Below are 21,785 nucleotides of genomic sequence, written 5' to 3' on the forward strand. Positions count from 1 at the left end.
AATGGTCGATTTAGTACCACTCTGGAGGATGGTAAGCTTCCCATCAATTGAACTTGTGGTTGTGCGTTACTTTTGTAACAGGTGATGCATTTATGGATGCATCGTTTTACCATTTTCTGAGCGTTTAAAATCCAATATTCTTGCCGTAGAGTCGATAACATTAGTTGTGAGGTTCCGTGTAAAGTTTTATGATGAGCATGCCGCACAATGATCTCAGTGCAATTGCATTTACCATCCAATATGTTTGTTGACGTTGTTGGCATTCTGTAGCCTTCCGCCCACCCTGAGGATACCGCAGGAATCAATAAATGGACGTAATTGGATGATTCGTGATTTACTATCGATCGACTGCCCTTTCTTTAATCTTTGGATCTCGGGTAAAAACGAACGAGTTTGCGCTATCTTAATGCACGCAGTTCTGGCTGTTCGCAGTTCTTCCGCGGTGAGATATCCACAGGATCGATAACCATTACTACTCGGCAACAGTCGTCTGCAGTATGCAACTACACGGGTTAGCCTCGTATAGTTGGAGAATTTATCGATCACTAGATCCTGTTCTTCTGCTTGTAACGTGTGCAAGGTGTTTCTTTTCTCTAGCTCCATGGGTTCAATGTACTCCATTGTTGGGAAGCTAACAGTATCGGATGTGAGAATCTTTGGGCCATTCCACCATAACCCAAATTTGTTTAGCTGTGCTGGGGTCAGTCCCCGTGTAGCGCAATCAGCAGGGTTTTCGTGCGTCCCCACATGATGCCACTGTTCCAGTGTGCTACTTGCATGAATTTCACTCACTCGATTTGCGACATAAGTTTTCCATCGACCTGGACGGTCGGCTAACCAAGAGAATACAATCGTTGAGTCTGTCCAGTAGTGGGTGGCAGTATCAATCCAACTGACAACTGAGGCCTTAACTTGATTCATCAGTTTGACCAGCAATACTGCGCTATTGAGCTCAAGTCGTGGTATGGTTTGTACAGCAAGCGGTATTACCTTCGTTTTAGCCGTTAGTAGTCTAGCCTTGGGCTCCTCCGAGTGCTTAAGGATCCGAATGTAGATCACAGCAGCGATAGCCGTTCTCGATGGTGCCAAGTTTGTCCTTGGGTCAGCTTTGAGTGGGAGCTGCACTTCGAATCGTCCATCTTCCAATCGTTTGGTGGTCGCTTGATAGTGCGCTTCACATTCTTCTTCTTCTTTACTAAGCATTTCTCTGGGAACTACCTCTTCCTGAATCCAGAATTTTTCAAGTCTTTTGTCCAAATCGTTGGTATTTACAAAACTGATACTAATATTGTCTCCTGGTGAGGCTGTCATCGGACCAGAGAGAATCCATCCGATTTTCGTTTTTTGGGCTGTTGGGGTTCCGTGAATAATTCCGTCCAATAGAATATCCCCGTATATGTCTGTTCCAAGGAGAACATCGATTCTGCCCTTAGTTCTGTAATCCGGATCAGCTAGGTCTGCGGGGGTCAACCCAATGTGACCATCATTGCTTATCGTCGCAGAAGGAAGAGGTTTCGTGATAGTATCAATGATTAATGCGATGGTACCTATTTCACCATTTGACCATTTTTCCTTCATGGTTATTGGTACTTGTCCTCTACATTTCCTGGTTGCACTTCCAATTCCGGATATGATCACTGAGGCACGCTCTCGTTTCAACTCCAATAAATTTGCAGCGTATTCCGTAATGAAAGAATTCTGGGAGCCTTGGTCTATTAGCGCACGCAGTTTGATGAAGTCGCCGTTGACATTGCGCAGCTCAATTATTGCGGTTGCCAATAGCACCGTCCACATGTTTTCCTGATTCACGAGATTGCTCTGAGACTGGTCAGAATGCTTCGGGTTTGACAGCATAGAATGGTGTTTCTTTCCGCAAGTTTTACACGCTGCCTTTGATGTGCATTCGTACACTCGATGCGCACGCATGCAGTTGAAGCACAAGTTGCTTGCTTTAACAACTTCTCTTCGCTTGTCTATAGTGTAGCCTTGGAACGTCGGGCACTTGTATAGACTGTAGTCTGATTTACACAATGTGCACTTTTCGTATTCGTATGGATCCCCACTTTCTTGGACTTCTTAAAGGAGGAGCACCTGTTAACTTCTTCAATGATGTGGCACTGGGTTTCTAGGAATTCTAGGAATGCCTCTAACTTAGGTACGTCCGCTGTCGCGCCAATTTTCCGTTGCCATTCTGTTCTGGATTCTGGATCAAGCTTGTTCTGCAGAATGAATATCATGACTGCGTCGAATGGGTCAACCTCCAAGTCTTGGAAATTCGTGATCAGCTCATTGGTCGTATCAATCATTCTTTTGATGCCTTCGGCGTTTACCACAGTTTTCATGTTCCAAAACTGGGCCAAAAGTGACTGTGCAATAATGCGCTTGTTGTCGTATCTCTTCGCCAAGAGGTCCCAAGCTGCGAAATAGTTGGCATCCGACATATTAAGATGCCTAATTTGCTGAGACGCTTCTCCCCTTACTGATGCCCGAAGATACTGTAGCTTCTGCACCCCAGACAGTCTCCCGTTGTCGTGGACAAGAGATTTGAAGAGGTCTCTGAACGAAACCCAAGCTGAACAAGTTCCATCGAACGTTGGAATCTTAATCCGCTACAGTCTGACCGCATCTGGTTCTACTGATTGTAAGGTTCCATCGGCTGAGTCGTTGGTGTGTCCCCCTCGCTTCCTGAGCTCTGATAGCCTTTCCGCAAATTCGATGCTGTACACTTCGTATTCGGCCTCGGCTTCGTCGTATTCCGTCAGATACTTCTGCAGAAGCTCCTTAGTTTGAGCCAAGTTCTGTTTGGCTGAGAAATGGTTGTCTTCGCATGACTTCCATTTTCGATTGAGTACTTCCAATTTCGTTTGGAAGTAAAGCTCGCTATGTCGAGTCTTAGCATCCTTCTTAAAGTTCCGTATGACTTTGAGGAACTCCTCCAGATTGTGCTTCTGGAGGACGGTGATGGCCGAATCCATTCCGCTGCTGGTTGGCATCACGCTGCTCTCACGGTCAAAAGTAGTTGCAAAATTATGTGTTGAACATTGCAGATGGTTCCAATTATCAACGAAATAGGACGGTTTAGGACTTCCTTCGCAGTTGCGATGATCCACTTAACTGCGCCGATATCCTAATGCAGATGTTTGCAACGTGGCGTTGAAATTCTGTCTCCAGATGCCGGATCCGGCTCGACGGACCAAAAAATATGTTGGGTCGAAGTATAGCAAAAATCCTTAGGATAATTGCTTAAGGCTCTTAGGCCACAACAAAGATTACCGATCCTTGGGACGGGTAATGAGACTATCAAAAACCACAGATTGATTATGACTAGCCTGGTTTATTAATTTCTTTCTGATTTATATACAAAATTATTGCTTAGTTTAAAATGATTTATCGACAAATTATAATTCTTCATGAAAGCTAAATTGCATCTTCATCAAAAATTCTTAGGTGTAATTCGGTCGCCTTGACCGTGATGAACTTCCGTCAGCGTTTTCTTCCCTATATTATTGCAGACACAGTTGATATGGGTCGATTACCTGGTTAGCACGTTTTGTGGTGCAAGGTGAAGGTCGCTGACTTGAGTATGGGCATTGTGCGGGTGTCGTGTGTCTATCATAAACATTTTGCTGTGGAGCAAAAATGTTTGATGATCTGTTTCTTGGGCAATTGTTGCCGGATTTTGCTAGTACTCGGTAAGAATTGTTGCAATAGATATTAATTGTTTACATTTTGCATTTCATGCAGTTCATTTCTTGTTGTGGATTAATTCTCTGATTTCTGCAGCGAAAACTGTTCGATGATCTGTTTCTCGAACAGTTCCAAAAGGTCCGCACTACATGCACTACTGGAAGTAATACAAAAGATTTCTGGAGGAATCAGAACTGTCTATCGGGTAATCACAGAGCTTAAAAAGAGTACACATATCAAGGAAGATTTAATGTTATTGCATGTGAAAGAGATTGTAAATGTTGGCAAACTACCGGTGTTACGATAAAAGTTCGGCGTTGCATCACCTGGCCACAAAAGCTGTCCATGAACCAAACTCCCCTAACAGATTTGACAGTGGTGAACACCGTCTGTGCGAAATAATATATGGAACCGGACGGAACGTGCTAGAGCTAACTCGAATGCCAGCAGTTTAGCAAGATGAGGACCGAGATTCTTGGTTCTCAAATATTACCTCCCTGTCAGGACACAGAGATTTTATCACGTGCCTTGGTTCAATATTCAAAAAAAAAAAACTAAACCCGTCCGGAATAAACTACTCTAATACAGAGAGGCGGACAAAATCACAAAAAAATCTAACGCGCGCGGGATGGACGGGGAAGGACTAGTCTTGAGCCGATTCTGGCACCTACTCGACGAGGTGCTCTTCCTTTCCTCTTCAAGGAGGGCCAGATGACATGGTAGCACTGTGGCGGCCCACCCTAACCTAAATATTCGCTCCCCGCCGCATCAAATATAATGAGGGACCCCTATGTATATGGGAGCATATGACGCCTTCCTCGGGAGGGCTAAAGCAAAAACAACTTAGGTTCAATTCATAATTACTTTTATAAACTTATACCCATTCTCACGGATAATCAACATACGGATTCCATTCTTCCCAGCAAACACTTGCTAATGTTAACTACTTTCGGCGAGTTGGAGGTCCCGCCAACTGAAGACGACGGACAAATGCTGCCACCACCAAGTATTTTACTTTTTTTTTGGGAGTAGGGTAGGTGCTTCTTGTCATCAGAGAAGGACCCTAGAACTGTTTGACACATTACTTCGGGCTAGGCCTCCCGCTCTCCCGGCTTTGGCAGCCTTCAAGTCAGGGAATCCCTTTCACCAATCGAAGGGGAGGGGAAGAAGGGAGTTGCTAGTGCTTATTATCCGGTCTCTCGGCCGGTTCAGTTTAATCTTCTTCGCAATAAGAAAAACCCGAATATAATATGTAACACGATTCCAACTGCCAGCGATTTTCAGCATCTCTCTGACAATGTTGCCTGGAGAGAGCTCCATCGTGTCTGCATAAAGCTGCTGGCGAAAGCCGTCATACCTCTCGCAAGAGAAAAAGTTGTTTTCAGTGTTCTCCGCGACTCCATTGCAGAACACACAATCAGGAGATCTCGCAATCCCAATCCTGTGCAGGTAAGACTGAAAACATCTATGCCCGTTTAGAAGTTGAGTAAGGAAGTAATTAATTTCACATTCGCATATACGACCTTCATAATAGCTTCCACTGTGGATCTCCGTGGTCTGAATCCGAACTGGCTTAGGGAGCGAGTCTACTCCTGATGAGCTTCTCGAGCACTTTTCTGGCCGTATCAAGCATACGAAGCGGTCGGTATGCAGACGGGAGCTCCGGGTCTCCTTTCCCCTTGCTGATCAGCGCGAGTCTGGCCATTTTCCAGCGACATGGAAAAATACCCTCCTTGAAGCAAGCGTTGAACACCTCAAGCAGTAATTCTGGCCATTGGCGGAACACCAGTTTGTAAACTTTCGCCGTGATGCCATCAAGGCCTGGCGTTTTCTTGTTTTTCATAGTGAGAACTGCTTTTGTGAGCTCTCTCATTGTAAAAAGGGGGGAAATCCTCGAAGCTTTCGGCGCTATTGACATCAACCCGTACAGGATGGATGGGGAACAATGCCCGTACAATGCGGTCCATCTGATCGGTACTTAGTATGCAGGGCCTCCGCAGAGCCCCGATTTTCCGGGTGACAAGCTTATAACCTAGTCACGACGGGTCTCCTTTTTGCTGGTTCATACCGTCCCTTCATGATGCATGCCTCCTCGTTGACGTACAAACGTTGTGCTAAACTGCGGAGCTTATAATACTCCCTCCGTAGGTCGGCAGTTTTTGCCGTCCAGTATATAGAAGTTTTATCGCAGTTGGGACCCCTCCGGGGCATGGAAGCCTCACACACCGTCTTTATCCGGTTCATGATTGAATTTACGGTGTCAGTTGCGACGTTACCACTCCCCGGAGCGCCCTCCAGCTCTGCCTGTTCCAAGAGCTTCGACGAATTCCCCGATGTTCTCCCTCGCGACATTCCACAGACAGGGGCAGCGTCGCGTTGGTGCTCGCCGGCAAGTAGCGTCAACCGCTTCCAAGGCGATGTAATGATGATCATATACCGAGAAGTCTTCTAGAACTCGCCAACCATCCACCGATGATGCCTGAGATTCCGACGCAAAAGTGATGACCGGAATGCTTTCTTCACAGCTTGGATACCGAAACGTTGACGTGGGTCCGGTCTTAAAAACTATGAGCGCGATTCTCGCCATCATTTCCAGAATCCGTTTCCTCTGGAGTCTGGCTGAGGCATGCCCCATTCAAGAGCCCTGGCATTAAAATCACCACCTACCAGGATTTGTCCCTACGCAATCGAAACGGCGTCTTCCAGAGCATCAAGCCCGCGCCGAAAGTCCGGCATCGTCTCGTTCGGCGTCAGGTAAGCGCATCAAGCCATTTGCACCCTAGCCCGTTCCAACTTCGCCCTGAAGATTGGACACCGTTCCGAGCCCGCAGTGTGTGCGAAACTCTCACCAGACATGCCCCGATCCCTGCAGAGAATGCAACTCTCGCTTTCACTGTAAGTCTTCGCTTGATGACCTACTTGGCTGTATCTCCGGCTTGCGGTTCCTTGCAAGTTGCTGACGTGTGTGCATAGTCCAGACACTTGTAGCACTTGGTGGGGACTATCCGCCTTCGCACCCTGCATACTTCCCATCCAATTTTGATTCTCCCGCTGCGAAAGAGTTTCCTCGCCTATTGCTCGGGGACTTCCACCATGGCGAGTTTTTGGAGTCGAGCATTTACAGAGGTTATACCTATCCGGGCATTGGTTACCTCTGGACATTCGCGCTTTTTCGCCTTCTCCACTTCGACCTTCTTCTGTGAGGCAATCAAGATGTCGGATTTCTAGAGAGCACATGGGCTCTAAGCTGGAAACAAGGGTCTTCTCCCCCAATAACCCCTTGACCGCTTCACAGAACGTACTCTTGCTAGTCGTCTTTGGGCCCAGTTCGACGAGGACTCCGCCACTCCTCGTTTCCCGTATGGAAGACACCTCTGCTCCTTTGTCTTCGGGTTTCATCCTGTAACGGATTTCACTAAGGACTTCCGCAAATGCCTTGCCTTCTATCGGCTTAATGAGCAGAACCGACGGTCTAGTCCTTCGTTTCCTTGTCTTTTCGGCTTTTGGTTTGCAGCCTCCTTGTCTTTGGACATACGTGTCTCTGGCGGCATAGTCAGTTGTTTCCTTTTTTCCTTCTTCGCCTTCTTTTTTGGGCCCTGTAAACTACTTCGATAAAGTCTCCTTCAGGCACGTGGTTCTTTTTCCGCTTTTTCTCCAGTTGGCTTTGCAGTGGGCTATTTGCGGTCCTTTTGACGCAAACAGCGTTCTCAGCGGGGAGTGCGGTTGCTTTTGCTCTCCAATTGTCTTCCGCTGCTCTTCATTTTCGCCTATAGAAAGAGATGTGGTCCAATAGTTTCTCCAGTTCCATTAGCCCGTTTTTGACGCCTTTGCTGACGTTCCTCTGGAGGAACGTTGTTGACCGCATACGTTCCACCACTACTGCGCATTTCCTGTTGAGTTTTTCCACTTCGGCTCTAGCTAGGACGGTCGACTTCACTTGCACTTGGTTTGTGTCCGATTCCTTCTGCTCAGGACTAGCGATTCTGATTGGGCTTTCTTTCGGACCAAGGGCACTACAAGGCATTGGAGTTGCCATTTCCGCACCCCGGTGTCACATCGGGTATGTCAGTCCCCGCTGCCTCTTTTGCTGATCGCTGCTGTGAACGAGGTATTTTTGTGTTGCGCTCAAACGCACTCAGCGCTTCCTCATTCCCCGGTACCTACTAACTAGGTATACTGCCAGCTAGGGGTGTTAAAGGTCGCGATGGAAAAACTCCTGGAATGGGCCATCAGTTGCATCATGTTTTCATTGACTTTAAGGTCGCCTATGATAGGATGGCCAGGATAAAACTATATACAACCATGAGAGAATTCGCTATCGCGATGAAATTGAAAAGACTGACTAGGCTCACCCTGACCAATGTGCGCGGTCAGATAAAAGCAGCAGGATCACTCTCGAGATCATTTAACATCAACAACGGTCTAAGACAAGTCGATGCTCTGTCATTTATTGACCCTGGAGAAAGTGATTCGTGATTCAGATGTAAATGCCAGAGGCACCATCCTCTTCAAATCTACCTGACTACTCGTCTACGCTGACGATTTGCACATTATAGGAAGACCAACCCGAGATGTACTGTCTATCTGCATCCAGATCGAGCAGACGATGCGATATCTTGGGCTGCACATTAATGAAGGCAATGAGGTATATGGTACGGCGAAATCTATGAGCGATACCACGAAGGTCTGATTCTGGATAAAATCTGGCTTGACAGGTTGCGGCGGGCGGATCACCTAATTCATGGATAATCCAGTCTGGAAAGTCTATAAGGGGAATATGTATGGTAGGAAAGAAAAAGAGGCAAACCCAGCCTGAGATGGAGCAATGTCGAATTGGTGGACTTCGGCGCAAAAGCGGGGTGTCTGGAGTTCCTTGCAAAGGCAGGCCTAGACCGGATACCGGTTGTTGCGCCATTGATGATGATGATAGATCAGCAAAAAGGAGACTCCACACCAAGTAAAAGCAAAGCTCGTGATTGACAGAACCTGGTCAACGAGGTGAATGAGAACCCGGACTTGGCTACAAACTTGTCATCCGGAAAATCAAGGTTCTGCGGAAGCCCCGCATACTAAATACCGTCCAGGTGAACCGCGTTGTACGGTCATTATTTCCTAGACAAGCTGTACGGGTTGATGTCAATAGCACGGAAAAAGTCGAGGATTGCACTTTTTTACAATAACAAAGCTCGAAGAACCGCGGGAGGTTACAAATTGGTGTTCTGCCAACGGCCACATTTGCTGCTTGAGGCGTTCAATGCTTGCTTCAAGGAGGGCATTTTTCCTTGTCGCTGGAAGGTAGCGAGACTTGCGCTAAACAACAAGGGAAAAGGAAACCTGGAGCTGCCGTCTGCACACTGACCGTTGTGTATGCTTGACACGGCCGGGAAAGGGCTCGAAAAGCTCATCAGAAGTAGACTCGACGAAGCAATTGGTGGTGCCCGGGGCTTGTTCCTAAGATAGACGATAGTCTGCTGAGACTAGACATGTCAGAGGAGCGCGCCTGGTTGGTTGTGTAGACGAACAGACGTAAAGCAGACTTGGCATATTGGCATATTTCTTGTAAGATGCATTCAGTTCGGACCGAATAGCTACATTGATTTTGCTGGACAGGTCTTTGGTGATCTCGGAGAGGAGACGGTAGTCAACTTTGCATCTGTTCCGTCGCCGGTGAAATAATCGTTTCCTGTGCTGCAGTAGTCTGCTTCTATCGTGGACTAAGAGAAGGGTTGACAGGGAAAGGAAAAGGCATTTGTAGTAACCAGCTTCTTTAGCTGGAGCGTATTTGTCAATTGTAGGCATAGCTGACTTTTCAGATGCATGTATCTAGCTGAATATTAGAGTGGATAGGCGATTTGTCCGGGGGAGGATCCAGTGCACTGGATAAGTCGCGTTGGAAATCGTCCCAGTTTGCCAGGTTGCAGGATCTGCATTTATGCGGATGGTGGAGTGAAGGGAGAACTGTAGATGCAGAGAGAGGCTGAGGGCATGATGGTCGGAGTGAGCTGCCAAAGAGGAGCAGCTAGTGACACACGCTGACGGTATGGACAAGATTATAAAGCCGTTTAAGAAAGAAGACCCTCGAGGTAAAGATGATATACCAGCGTTAATGATGTCCGCTCTAAGGAATGGGCCTGACTGAAACCAATCGAATAGCACTTTTCCGTTTTCGTTGTTAACTGAGTTGCCTCAAGATGCGTGCCTCACGTTAAGGTCATCGCCGAGAATGAAGGCATCGAAACTGGCCGCGATTTCCCAGAGTTCGGACAAAATGGGAGTGAGGTGAGGACTTGTGCCGCCCGGGAAGTAGAGAGAGCCGATTAGGACTCTGAGGACGCCTCCACCCATAACAGGAAGTGTGACTAATGCTGACAGGCAGTTTGATGCCAGTGCGGCCTATGGGATGCTAATTGCCCTGAGTCCCGCTTTGACTAGGATGACTGCGGAAAGTAATGTAACATACAGTTTTGTGTTGGGGGCTTCCCCCTTGGTTTCGTTTAGGGTAGCGAGGTTAAGATCGGAATCCTCGAGGAGTTTGTAGAGAGCGAAACGTTTGTCATTAGAAATGAGCGAATTAGTGTTAAGTGTGAGCACCTTCATTTTGGTTGTCCAGCAATTTGAAGAGGAATTGTAAGTACGCTTCGTTCGTTTGTCTTAAAAGGGGAGACAGAGATAATTGTGGTACAAGTCAGAGACTGAGTTCTACTGCGGGGAGAATGACATATTGATTAGGGACCTGGCTTCCGTGAAGAAGCCCCTGCGAATGAAAGCATATGTAGGCAATAAAGAGCTAAGGGTTTCGGGTCTTATTCGAACCCTTGCCACTGCGGCGAAAGTCGGGGTTAGTGAGGGAGGGGCGGTCCAGTTGGCCTATCAGCGTTGGGCAGATCGAGAATGAGGGAAGTTTTTAGCTCTCTCTTTACGGTGGATTGAATCCAGCCTATGTGGGCATTTGGAGAAGTTGACTGGGTGACCCAGTTGACCACAGTGTGCACATTTAAGGGGCGCCGCCGAATCCTTATCGGCGTTGTCTTGTACAGCCGAACGGGGGCAGTCCCTAGAGGCATGTGGACCCGCGCACTTGACACATCCGGGGTCGTATACGCAGTTTGAGGTAGCGTGGCCAAATTGTTGACATTGGGTGACGTCCCCTTTTCTGGGTTTCTCCCGGCTAATCCGCTGATGAAGTAGGATATTTTGGTTAGTGACTACGTTGGCGTCTGCCTCAGAGTTGAGGGTCACATAGAAACGGCTCAGATTTCTGTCGTTGGTTTGTGACCACGGGGTGGAAAGCCTTGTTACGCGGATCGGCGTAACCTGCGTTAACTCCTTAATTTTCGAAGCCATGTCTTCGGGAGTGAATTTGTGAGGGGAGATTTCTTTGAGAATGATGGTCGGCTTCCTCTCCTCCTTCAGGTTGAAGGATTTACCTTCCAGTTTAGTGATTTTGATTGGGTGGAGGAGTTTCTTATGGGTATTGGGGCAAATGAGCCGGACTTTGTACCTGTAATCTCAAATTTGGCATTTTTGTTAATGTTCTTGATAACAAGGCCCAGTGCCCTGGCTCTCAAGCCATACAGAAAAAGCCGAGGGAAGAAACTAATTCTATTCTTATCTTTAACTACCGAAGAGTTGGCCATGTCGGCAGATTTCAAGGTTCCGGGATGTGCTTGCGTCTCTTCGGTGCGATGTTCGTTTCCAAAGTGAAGATGGAAGCGGTTTTTGTTTGCTGGGGCTTGAGTGTCCGAATTTGTTTTATTTTCGATTGAAGACAAACTTACCTGAAGTAAGTTTGAATTCGTCTTGGAATCCTTGGATTTAATTGATAGAGGAATTTGCTTTACCGTTCCAAGCGTCAGGCTGGTCCCAAGAAGGGAAGTTCTGGTCGTCGTCCGTGATTATGGCAGGGCAGTCGTCGTTAATAATTTCTTTGGCCGTAACGACCTTGTCGGCCGAGTGCAGGAGTTGTGTGCTGAAATTGCCCAGTCCATGGGCAGCGATATTGTGACCTTGTTCCGCGTCCTGTGGGTTAGTATCCCTCCACACTCGCAGCATCAGGCATGCACCGACTTTACTTTCTTATCAAGAAGGTACGGGTGTTAAATCTCTAACTAGCATTGTTTTACCGTCAAACCAGTTAAACAACTGAGAGCAATCGTGAGAACGAGCCATTCGCTTGGGCGGCCACAAGCGAACTCCTTCGCGAAGTTTGACAATTCACCGGCCATTAATCAGCTGTCCCCCACGAACAGGTCCCGATGCCGCTACGATCGTCTTGAGCTTCGAGAGTTCATGTTGCCAGGAACATATGGATGCGCATACGGATGCGGTAAATCATTCTCATCTGTCACGATCAATTCACATTCAGTAACGTGCAAATATGGGGCGAAATTTAAGGTAATTGCACACTATAGAATGCATTATTTGAGCAAATTAATCTAGAAAAAGGCGAATGAAATTCCGTTTCCATTGCGAAGCCCTGGCCACTACATTTCTTCAATCGTCTCAGATTTTTCCTTTCCAACTGGAACAAATAATATCCTCATGAATCTATCATTAAATTTTATTCATCTTCAAATCTTAAAAGGCAATAAAAATACTGTTGCACTGCAAAGTAATCATTATAATAATTTATCATTATTTCGCTTGAATTTTGAATTCATTTTGCTTGTTTTCTACGTTATAAACCACAATGTGCTATGGAAAATCTACATTTTTCTCTAATATATTTTATATTCTATAATTTTATCCAGAAGACACACAATTATTCTTTGTTTTGTTCTAAAATTTCGTCTCCATCGTATCGTTCATAAAAAATATCTTTTGTTTTTTTTTTTGGGTTTTGTTTGTTTCCTCTAATTTTTTGTTTCGCCTAAAGGATGAACACATTTTTGATTTTATGCTAAAGTGTATCCAATCTTGTATGTCATCAGATCTAAATTTTCTCATTTTTAGTACAAATTTAATTTACTAACAAAACGTTCAAAAAGCTTAAAACCAGTCAACCATTTGGTTTAGTTTTTTTTTTGTATCTTTTCATATAAATTCAAAACAATTTACAATTTTCCTTCGTGAAAAACGTTCCTTTCGATTCAACTAACATTTCCTATTCACTATTAACACTGAATTGCGATAATATGACTAATTTGTTAATATTGACCGTAATTATCCTTAAATATCTAACGGGAGAAATGATAGTTGCGTATCTTTATTTACACGAAAATAAATTAAAGACTAAAACAAAGCTACTGCTGGTCGAATTGTACATTAATTTACACTCAAAAAAGAAGGTCTACCTTTGTTGAAGATAGTCCAGCCAGATGGATTTATTGGAGCCCCTCCCCCTCTCCTCCCCTCTCGGGAAGATCGACTCCGGGCTGGAAACTATTATTCTATCTTTAAATTTAAACTAAACACGATAGTCTACAGAATTTTAGAGCTAATTGCAATGTTTGGCAATTTCTAGAATGAGTTGCTTGCAATGGTGTGAAGATGGTTTCCTTTCCTACTAAAAATGGTCTTGGCTTTACTCCTAATCGATAGATACTTTGCCGACTCAATCACGGAATATTTTATATTAGAGTCGATGTTTATGCAATACTTCATTGATGTAACTAACGCAGGACCTCATGTCCGCCGTGGTATTCGCTGAAAACTGGCACTTTTGGGTGTTTTGTATAAATAAAATTGGGCTTGACCCCTCTCAAAATACATTTTACGCTATAAAACTTGATAATATCTTTAAAAACGGAAGAACAAAAAAAAATTGTTGGATTTCATTTGCACTGTAGTTTCGTTTACTGTTCACTGTCGTATTCGTAGTTTTAGATATCTAATTTCATTGGAGAACTGTTCCTTCATCAAAAAAAGTGCTCTGAGAAAACTAAAATAACGAAACTAGAATAAAACTTAAATTAAACCCTATCTTATTGTATGAATGTAGTGCGGGATTAAAGGCCTGGACTAATCGATCAGAACTTCGAAAAGTACAGAACCCTGACGGTCTCGCAAGCTTCCATCGTAGATGATGTTCTTGGCCCAGGCACGGCATTCGATGTGAACCATTTGATTCAGAGTCGGTCTCTCCAGCTGGACGGCAACAATAGGGCTGAGGTATCCTGGTTGATTGGTATAGGGGTAGTAGTATCCAGCGAAACCACGTCCAGGATAGTAGGAAACGGGACCGATAATTTCCATATCACTTGGATGATGTCCTTGGCATGATACCCAGATTTGTTTACGCTGAAATAAATCCCATCTTGATTATTAGGACCAATTGGATATTGTCAGAATACCAACCTCTTTTGCTGGAATGCTTTTGACGTAGGTTTTCAGGTCCTCAGGCATGTCTTCTGGTAAATCGTTGACATCCTCGTAGTATTCCGGCACCCATTCCATGATCTTGTTCAATTTAAGGAAGAAGCATGGTTTGGATCTATCGTAGCCGTATGACTGGTTCCTATTGCATGGACCGAAGTTCTCCAGAGTTACTGCACAGACATCACCTCGGTTCAGTTTTGTGTCAAAATCACAGATTTTTTCATTAGATCCACCACTTTTGTTACTGTAAGCTAAAAGTATGAAACCGAATTAGATTGCTGGAAGAATATTAGATTCTTTTGGTATTTGGAATATATTTTAAAGAGAGAAAGAGGATCGACCTCTTGTAGGGACAGTCCAGGGACTAGCATAGAACGGAGAGGTACAAAGGAGATCCACAAGTCTAACTAGAGTATCGACAGTGGAGACATAATTTAATTGTCCTCCTGAAATTTACTGTGTAACCAAATTCCAACCCAGTGAGACTAAGTATTATCGGCCTATTCTGGTCAGTATTCAATGGGCCCCTCTAGGATCAAACATCACGTATCCACACAAGGGGCTTCCAGTTACTCCTCTTGTAAACTTCTAAGACAGTAAACTGAGGCCTGGACACCATATAGAGGCAGTTTCATGATTTTTTTTCAGATTTTTCGGTTGGGTATTTTCTGAGAATGAGTCGGTTAAAGAAATTATCACTTTCGACCCTTCCCACTCCGCACCATTCCAACAAATGTCAAAAGTAAGACCGGCATCGAAAAGTGCTAGTCAAGACCTTTCATTTGATACCCAACATGATTGTATTCGGTGAAAAAAATTTTACATCCCCCTTTTGCATGTATGGGACCCCCCCCCCCTTAATCTCAAGGTAAAAAGATGTCACTCACTGCATGTCTGGGCGTTCTCACCTTCTCACTAAATTTTGTGTCAATCGGTATGGCCGTTTCTGAGAAAAGTGGTTGTGACAGACAGGGGGACAGAAAGGCTGACAGAGGCCTGAGAAGTCTTGCCAGATCTCCCATCAGATGCCCCCCTTCGTGCGGATAAAGGAATTCCCGATGGTGTACGAACATGCGCTTGTACGCATTTGGAGGTGTGTGGGAGGGAGGAGAGGGATGGGGAACGCCCACCCGTGAGGCAAAAATGGCTACGGGAAAAGTCGTTCTCAGGTGAAGTCTGGTTGGCAGTAACTGCGTCCCAGGCATATACCCACGTACCAGTTACTGACGCACATGTCTGCCCATGTTCCTATCCGCCTGGATGATACGGCGACCCGGGTAGGGTTGTGTCTGGTCTGTTGAGGTGAATTTTTCCTGCTGGTTTCGGAATACAACACGCCACTTTGTTACAATCCTGAGACGGGTGAACCGCGGTTTAGTGGATTCAGCTAACTCAGGAGATGTGCAGGGGGACCATTACTGAAAGCCTATGGAATTTTCGCCGGCTCTCTAGTGTTTGGTAGTTGGGCCGTTCAAAAAGGGGAAAGGACGGCTGGATGAATAGGACCTCCTATGGAAAACAGGGGTAGCGGGAGGGGACTGGGGACTGCCACCGTTGTGGTCCGTGAAGCGAGCCTGTGTCTGAATTTGAACCAAATACCCGAACAAAAATATGGATGAAGGAAACAAAATACCATTAATATTGAAGCAAAAACAGGATTTTGACGTCATTGTGGCGGCATATCTAAGGCGTGAACCTAGGCGCTAACATAAATTCGCCTCCATCGCTGTATTCAATGGTCGCAGAAGCAGCTGACAGTCTGGGAGAGAAAAATGACTGGGGCGAGAAAAATGACAGTTTTTGTGTCAACAACGAAAAAGTCGCGTCTCGGACTTCTCCGAACGTGTTCGTAGTTAATAGACCCCGCAACCTCGTTGCAGACGTCAGGGAAGATTTCTACCTGTCGAGATCATACTCTCTCGGTAATTTTCGAGGAGGGTGTTTGGAGTTTGGCAACATCACTACGGAAAGTAGTGTCTCCAAGCCGGTAAAGCACGATGTGTAGCACCATATCAATACCGCCGGCCCTCCAAACTTCTCAAAGGTGTGTCCTCTTTCAACCAAGAAACTTGTTGTGAAGAGGGAGTTTGAAAATTTTATGAAATAGGATATCTGCAGACCATCAAACAGTTGTTCGTCTTCTCCGCTTCATATGGTCCTTAAACCAAACGGCAAATGGAGGCCACGCGGAGGTTATAGGCGTTTCAATGCTCAGACAGTTCCAGACCGATATCTCATACCACTCATTCATAATTTCGCGCTCTCCTTAACGAATTGCCGAGTTTTTACGACTTTGGATCTAGCCAAGGCATACCACCAAATCCCTGTAACTCCCGAAGACATTTCGATTTCCACTTCACTAGAATGACTTTCGAGTTGTGCAACGCTGCGCAGACTTTCTTGAAGGTGATCTACTCATAGATGATGTGTTGGTCGCTTCCGCTTCCAAATCTGAGCACTTAGAGCATCTTGTGTGCATTTTTCAACGTCTCCTTGAGGCCGGACTTGTCTTAAATATCGAAAAATGCAGATTTCTACAGAAGCAGGTGAAGTTTTTCGGCCACTTAGTTACCCCTGACGGTGTTCAACCTGACCTAGACAAGGTTGAGGCGATACCAACCAGGGTGAAGTATATGCGAAGGTTCTTGGGCACGCTAAATTTCTACCGTCGTTTCTTGCCCAGGGCCGCTCATCATCAAGCGATCCTGAACGCCTACTTGTCAGGGCCCAAATCTAAGGACCCCCGCGAGGTTACGTGGTCTGCTGTGTTCGTCGATGCCACAGATGCTGCGGTAGGCGCCGCTCTGCACCAACGGGTGAATCAAATCTGGCAACCGTCGAGCTTATTTTCAAAACAGCTTAGCCCAGCACAACGCAACTACAGCGCTTACGATCGTGAACTACTCACTATAAAATACTACCGTTTCTCCCTTGAGGGCAGGAGTTCACTATGTTCACGGACCACAAGCCCCTTATATTCTCGCTTAGATAAGAGCCCGACAAAGCGCCCCCCGGCCAACTTAGGCACTTGAGTTGTATCAGCCAGTTTACTTCTGATATCCAATATGTGTTTGGTAAAGACAATGCTGTTGCAGACGCTTTGTCTCGAATTTCGGAGGTCCTTGCCCCGGTGGATTATACGGTAATCGCCGAGGCATAAAAAGACGACACAGAGCTTCAGAGCCTGAAGGTAAATTCCAAATATATAATTCAAGGAGTTTCCTATTTTCGGCTCAAACTCTTACTTACATATATTGGAACGTTGGCACCGGACGCTAAAGGCCGCTTTAATGGCTCACGACAATCCGTTGTGGTCGCGGTCCTTGGCTTTCGTCCTCCTCGGCCTCCGTACAGCCCAGCGAGAGGAGTTCGCGGCCAGCCCAGCGGGGATGGTTTACGGGGGGAATCTCCACCTCCCCGTCGATCCTGTTCTGGACATCAGAGCAGGGTTAAATGACTCCGGAATACTCCAAGGGTCTCGAGATGTGTGACCAGGTCCTCCTCAGGGCGGACACCCCTTGAACGCCCTTGCAATCATAATACGAGGGCCCCCTTAAAGTTCTGGAACGAGGTGAGCAAGTGGACATAAGTGGGTGTCCTTGTCGAGGCTGAAGGCCTACGACGAGCCGGCGGCCGCTTCGAAAGAGCGCCCGCGAAGTGTTAGATTCGCCCGGTTACCCCAATTGGCGGGATCGCGCAGACGGTTTGCTTCGCTGAACCCGCGCGGTTTTCTATGTAGATATATATTTCGGGAGCAACTTACCTTAAATAAAAATTGTAGTTTGGAGGAAGCTACTGGTCTATCAATTTTAGGCTAGACTACAAATAGCAGACAATATGTAATTTCTCACCTATGTAGGTTCGACGCACCAATGTTCATAATACTGGACAGTTACAAACTTCTATGGTGATGCCATGTTATTGTTACCAAAAAGATGGAGTGATCCACTCAAATAAGTCCAAAATGGAAAGTTGTACAGGGCGTAAAGAGGAGCAGAGAAAGGATGGACAATTATGTAAAGCTTCCAATAATAAAGAAAAGCCGAATGTCCAAAGGACCAGTAACGAAAGGAGTGTAACGTTTGGACACCAAACCGGCTCCACAAATGAAATCCCAGGAAATGGGAGTAAATGTCCCGACAACCGTGAAGCCAAGGAAGCAGGTAAAAAGAAGGAGACCCCGCCCGGATGCAATAGTTATCGAATGTAGAGGTGAGCTCTCTTACGCTGAGATTTTGCGGAAGGTCAAGGAAGGTCCGAGGTTAAGCGGCCTGGGAGTCAATGTGACACGGATCGGAAGAACGCAGAAGGGAGAACTACTCCTGCAGCTTCGGAAGACGCACGACGAGAGGACGCTTAACTACCAAAACTTGATTGGTAGATCTTTAGGTGAGGAGGTTACGGTGAGGGAGTTAACACACGAGGTAACTATGGAGTGTAGGGACCTTGATGAGATCACGGCGAAGGAGGACATTTGGAGAGGACCGGTGCGGCAATATAAAATGTCGACACAATCAAGAATTTGCGTAAAGTATACGGTGGTATGCGAACAGCAATCATTGCTGGGAGCTGACAAAGTCAAGATTGGATGGATGGGTTGTCTGTAGGATTCGGGAGAAAATATGTCCTGCTATGTGTTTTAAATGTCTGGAGTACGGTGACATAGCCAGATCTTGCCCAAGCAAGCACGATAGGCCGACCGGTGCAGGCGATGTGGTGAAAAAGGACACCTGGCACAAAATTGAGAGAAAGACCTTGAATGCATTTTGTGTAAAGATGTAGATGCAGCTCCTTCACCAATTTCGGCGCTCGAATTTCTTTGGTTCTATGGGTGCTGGAGCTAGGACAGTTTAGCTTTAAGGGATTGGGCTACAAGTTGCTAAACGCGTTGTTGAATGGTGGGAATGGAGAGCTGGATATCAAGGATGCCACCGATGCCAGGGACGGATTAAAAAAATTAGACGTTTATCAGGAAAAAGTTGAGGTAAGAATGGCTACTCCTCAAATTGTCGGTAGGGGGTGGTCTAAATTTAGAAATGTTACCGGCACGGGGGTATGCATAATTGGGCAGCCATCGGTACCCGTTTTTATTGACATAGGTATCTACTTATAAATTATGCCTAATATTTAAGCCTTTGGTAAAACCAGGAACAGGATTTAACGGTTAGGCAGGACTTGGTCCACGCAAAAAATTTGATGGTGAATAGGTCCGGTTTCCGATCAAAGAGTTAGATGGAACAATAGAAGGAAAAGGTGTATACGAAGCCGGGGGTGTCTTCGATTGAAGTGAGGGTGAGGGGGAGGACATTGGCGGAAAGGAAAACCTGTATTGCGTGGAAATCGCAGTGTCTGCGGCAAGGTAAAAAATATAAGGTTAGGATAGTATCTATTTGCGGAAAAAAGGAAGCTTGCGAAAGTTGGTATGTATCGCTAATACAACCTGGTTTCACATAAGAGTGGTTTTTAAGGATTATGTTCGCTAAGAAACAATCGGAGCCTATGTCTACGAGTCCGACCGGAAATAGAGTCGATATTCAACTCAATGATCTCAACAGCCATGGTTAGATACGATGAGGTCGATTACCGTAAACTATCGAGATTGCTCGATGAATTAACGAAGCATCGAAATTGTTTGGTTAGAAATCGTATGTGGGAAGGCTTAGTGTGTTGCTGTGTATTACATCAGAAAAGGCAAGGATGGTCGAGTGAAAGAAGGCGTGGAAATCACGTGTGGGTTGGTGAGCGGAATCAAATTATTCCGGGACGGAGGCGCTCGTTTTTGGGCGTTTCTGCTTGCTATCACTTTGCCGAAGTTAGGACCATTCCAATAGTTAGCATGGTGGTTCATGCATTTGCGACTCTCTGGACACTCTTCTGGCAGACGTAGCAATATTAGAGGTGGCAGTTCGGCCTGCAGAATCCGTTTTTGCATAATCCGTTCAAAGCAGACCAAAGTGGACAAGGTTGATCGATCTTGAAGGAGGCATCAAAGGTGGTTGGCCATAGGCTCAGTCTATAGCCCTTTTGCTTTAACACGCATTTTCTTGGAAACGGTTATATTGATTGACACCGAATTTGGGGTCCCCATACATGCCAAAGAGGAGTGTAATATTTTTTTACGAAATATAGTCATGTGAAAGGGGACCCATTCTCAGAACCTACCCAATCGAAAAATCTCAAAAAAGATCAGGAAGCTGCCACTATATGGTCTCTAGGCTCCGTTATTGGTTGTGGTAGGCGGAGAATTCCGAATTCATTGTGAATGATAACGTAAGAGAGTACATGACCTACTTGATTCCACCTTACATTCTCGAGCTCTCACCATTTGATCAAGGTATCTTTGGGTTTCCTAAGCAAGCACTTGGCTGAGAACATATTGAAAAAAATGGATATGGAGAGAAATTCATTGACAATTGGAGAAAAGTGATACCAAAGGCTTCGGGACTATTATAAATAGGAAACAAATATTTTTCGAAAAAATTGCTTATATTAAAATGACACTTGCATACTCACTTGTTAAAAATTCATCTAAATGGTCTGTCCAAAATTTGATTTCGTCTGGTTTTTTCGAATTATAATGCACCACAGAGCCGAGTTCTGTTAAATTGGCAAGAGGACGGTAACCTAGGCCAGGATTAGTGCCAATCAAGGATCGTTCTAGCACGTAGGTAGGACGATCATCAGATATACTTGCTAATAATCCTTGCATACATATCGCGAACATAATGGCAAGAATAGCGTAGAATATTGTGTAGAATATAAGTAGCTTTCCTGAAAGATAAAAAGAAAAGAAAAACATTAGTTTCAGAATAGATTACAGATAGAGAGAATATACTGAAAATAACTAAGAGATGGCAGTGGTAGAGTGGTTAACGCGGTATGTCCCGTACAGGGGACTGCAAATATACAGGGTCCGAAAATAATGTGACGAAAATCGCTATGAAAAATTATGTGTGACGTAAATGTAAATCGTCGTAATGACAATTAGCCAGGACACCAAAATTATATAACAGTAGGGCGAATATGTAGTTATGATAATTGTTAACAGATGACTTTAATGCCGGTAGGAAGATCTTGTCGCAAAGTAGTTTTCTAGTAAAGTGTTTACATGTCTTTCTGGAATGTTCCGCGGGGTATAAAAGGGCCGGAAATCCGCCCACAAAGTCAGTTCGCTCCGAGACATCGAAGCGAACAGACGAGACACGAAGATTTTCATTATACAGTGCGAGGTGATTTTTTCAAATCACCAGTTGTGCAGTAAAAGTGAGAAAGTGAGAAAAGTGAAATTGCAGATACAGCAAGATACTCGGAAGGTGGTATCGTTCCGACAGCGTTGTACAGTGCATCTCAATATTATCTTGGGCACAAGATGTCCGCCAAGAGGAGTAAGGTGATACTCCCAGGCGAAATGTCCTCAGAGGAGGAGGGGAGCACGGGCCCCGAGGTCAACGAAGTTACACTGGGTCTGCAAAAGAAAATTGCAGACCTCATCAAGCAACTGCAGCAGAAGCTAGCGTCGCTAGAGGAGACGGTCCGCGCTGGACCGGCACCAGTACAGCAGCAACGAAGACATCAACAGCAACAACAACAACAGCAAGAACAACACGAACAGCATCAACAACAGCAACCGCATCAACAACAACAACAGGAGCAGCAGGAAGCCCTCGCAATGGACATCGTGGGATCCCCTGCAGCCTTCCCTGAGGTCATCATCGACGAGGGCCCCTTCAACTTTGTCCGGAGCCGGAAAAGGTTTAAGAAAAGTAAGGTTAGTGCGAAAA

The 21,785-nt window shown here is 45.6% G+C and overlaps 1 protein-coding gene across 1 annotated transcript in view; it reads right to left on the reverse strand.

The window, feature by feature from the left end:
* Positions 1–12,231: 12,231 nt before the first annotated feature.
* LOC119651069 (sodium/potassium-transporting ATPase subunit beta-1) overlaps positions 12,232–21,785 on the reverse strand; it is a 119,535-nt gene continuing 109,981 nt past the window's right edge. The window contains exons 2-4 of the mRNA XM_038054406.1: positions 20,518–20,775; positions 13,984–14,255; positions 12,232–13,926 (exon numbers count right to left, since the gene is read on the reverse strand). Of these exons, the coding sequence (XP_037910334.1) occupies positions 13,648–13,926; positions 13,984–14,255; positions 20,518–20,775 (809 nt within the window). The 3' untranslated portion in view covers positions 12,232–13,647. The remainder of the gene's footprint in view (positions 13,927–13,983; positions 14,256–20,517; positions 20,776–21,785) is intronic.

Source organism: Hermetia illucens, chromosome 3, assembly GCF_905115235.1.
Source record: "Hermetia illucens chromosome 3, iHerIll2.2.curated.20191125, whole genome shotgun sequence".
Taxonomy (NCBI): Eukaryota; Metazoa; Arthropoda; class Insecta; order Diptera; family Stratiomyidae; genus Hermetia; species Hermetia illucens.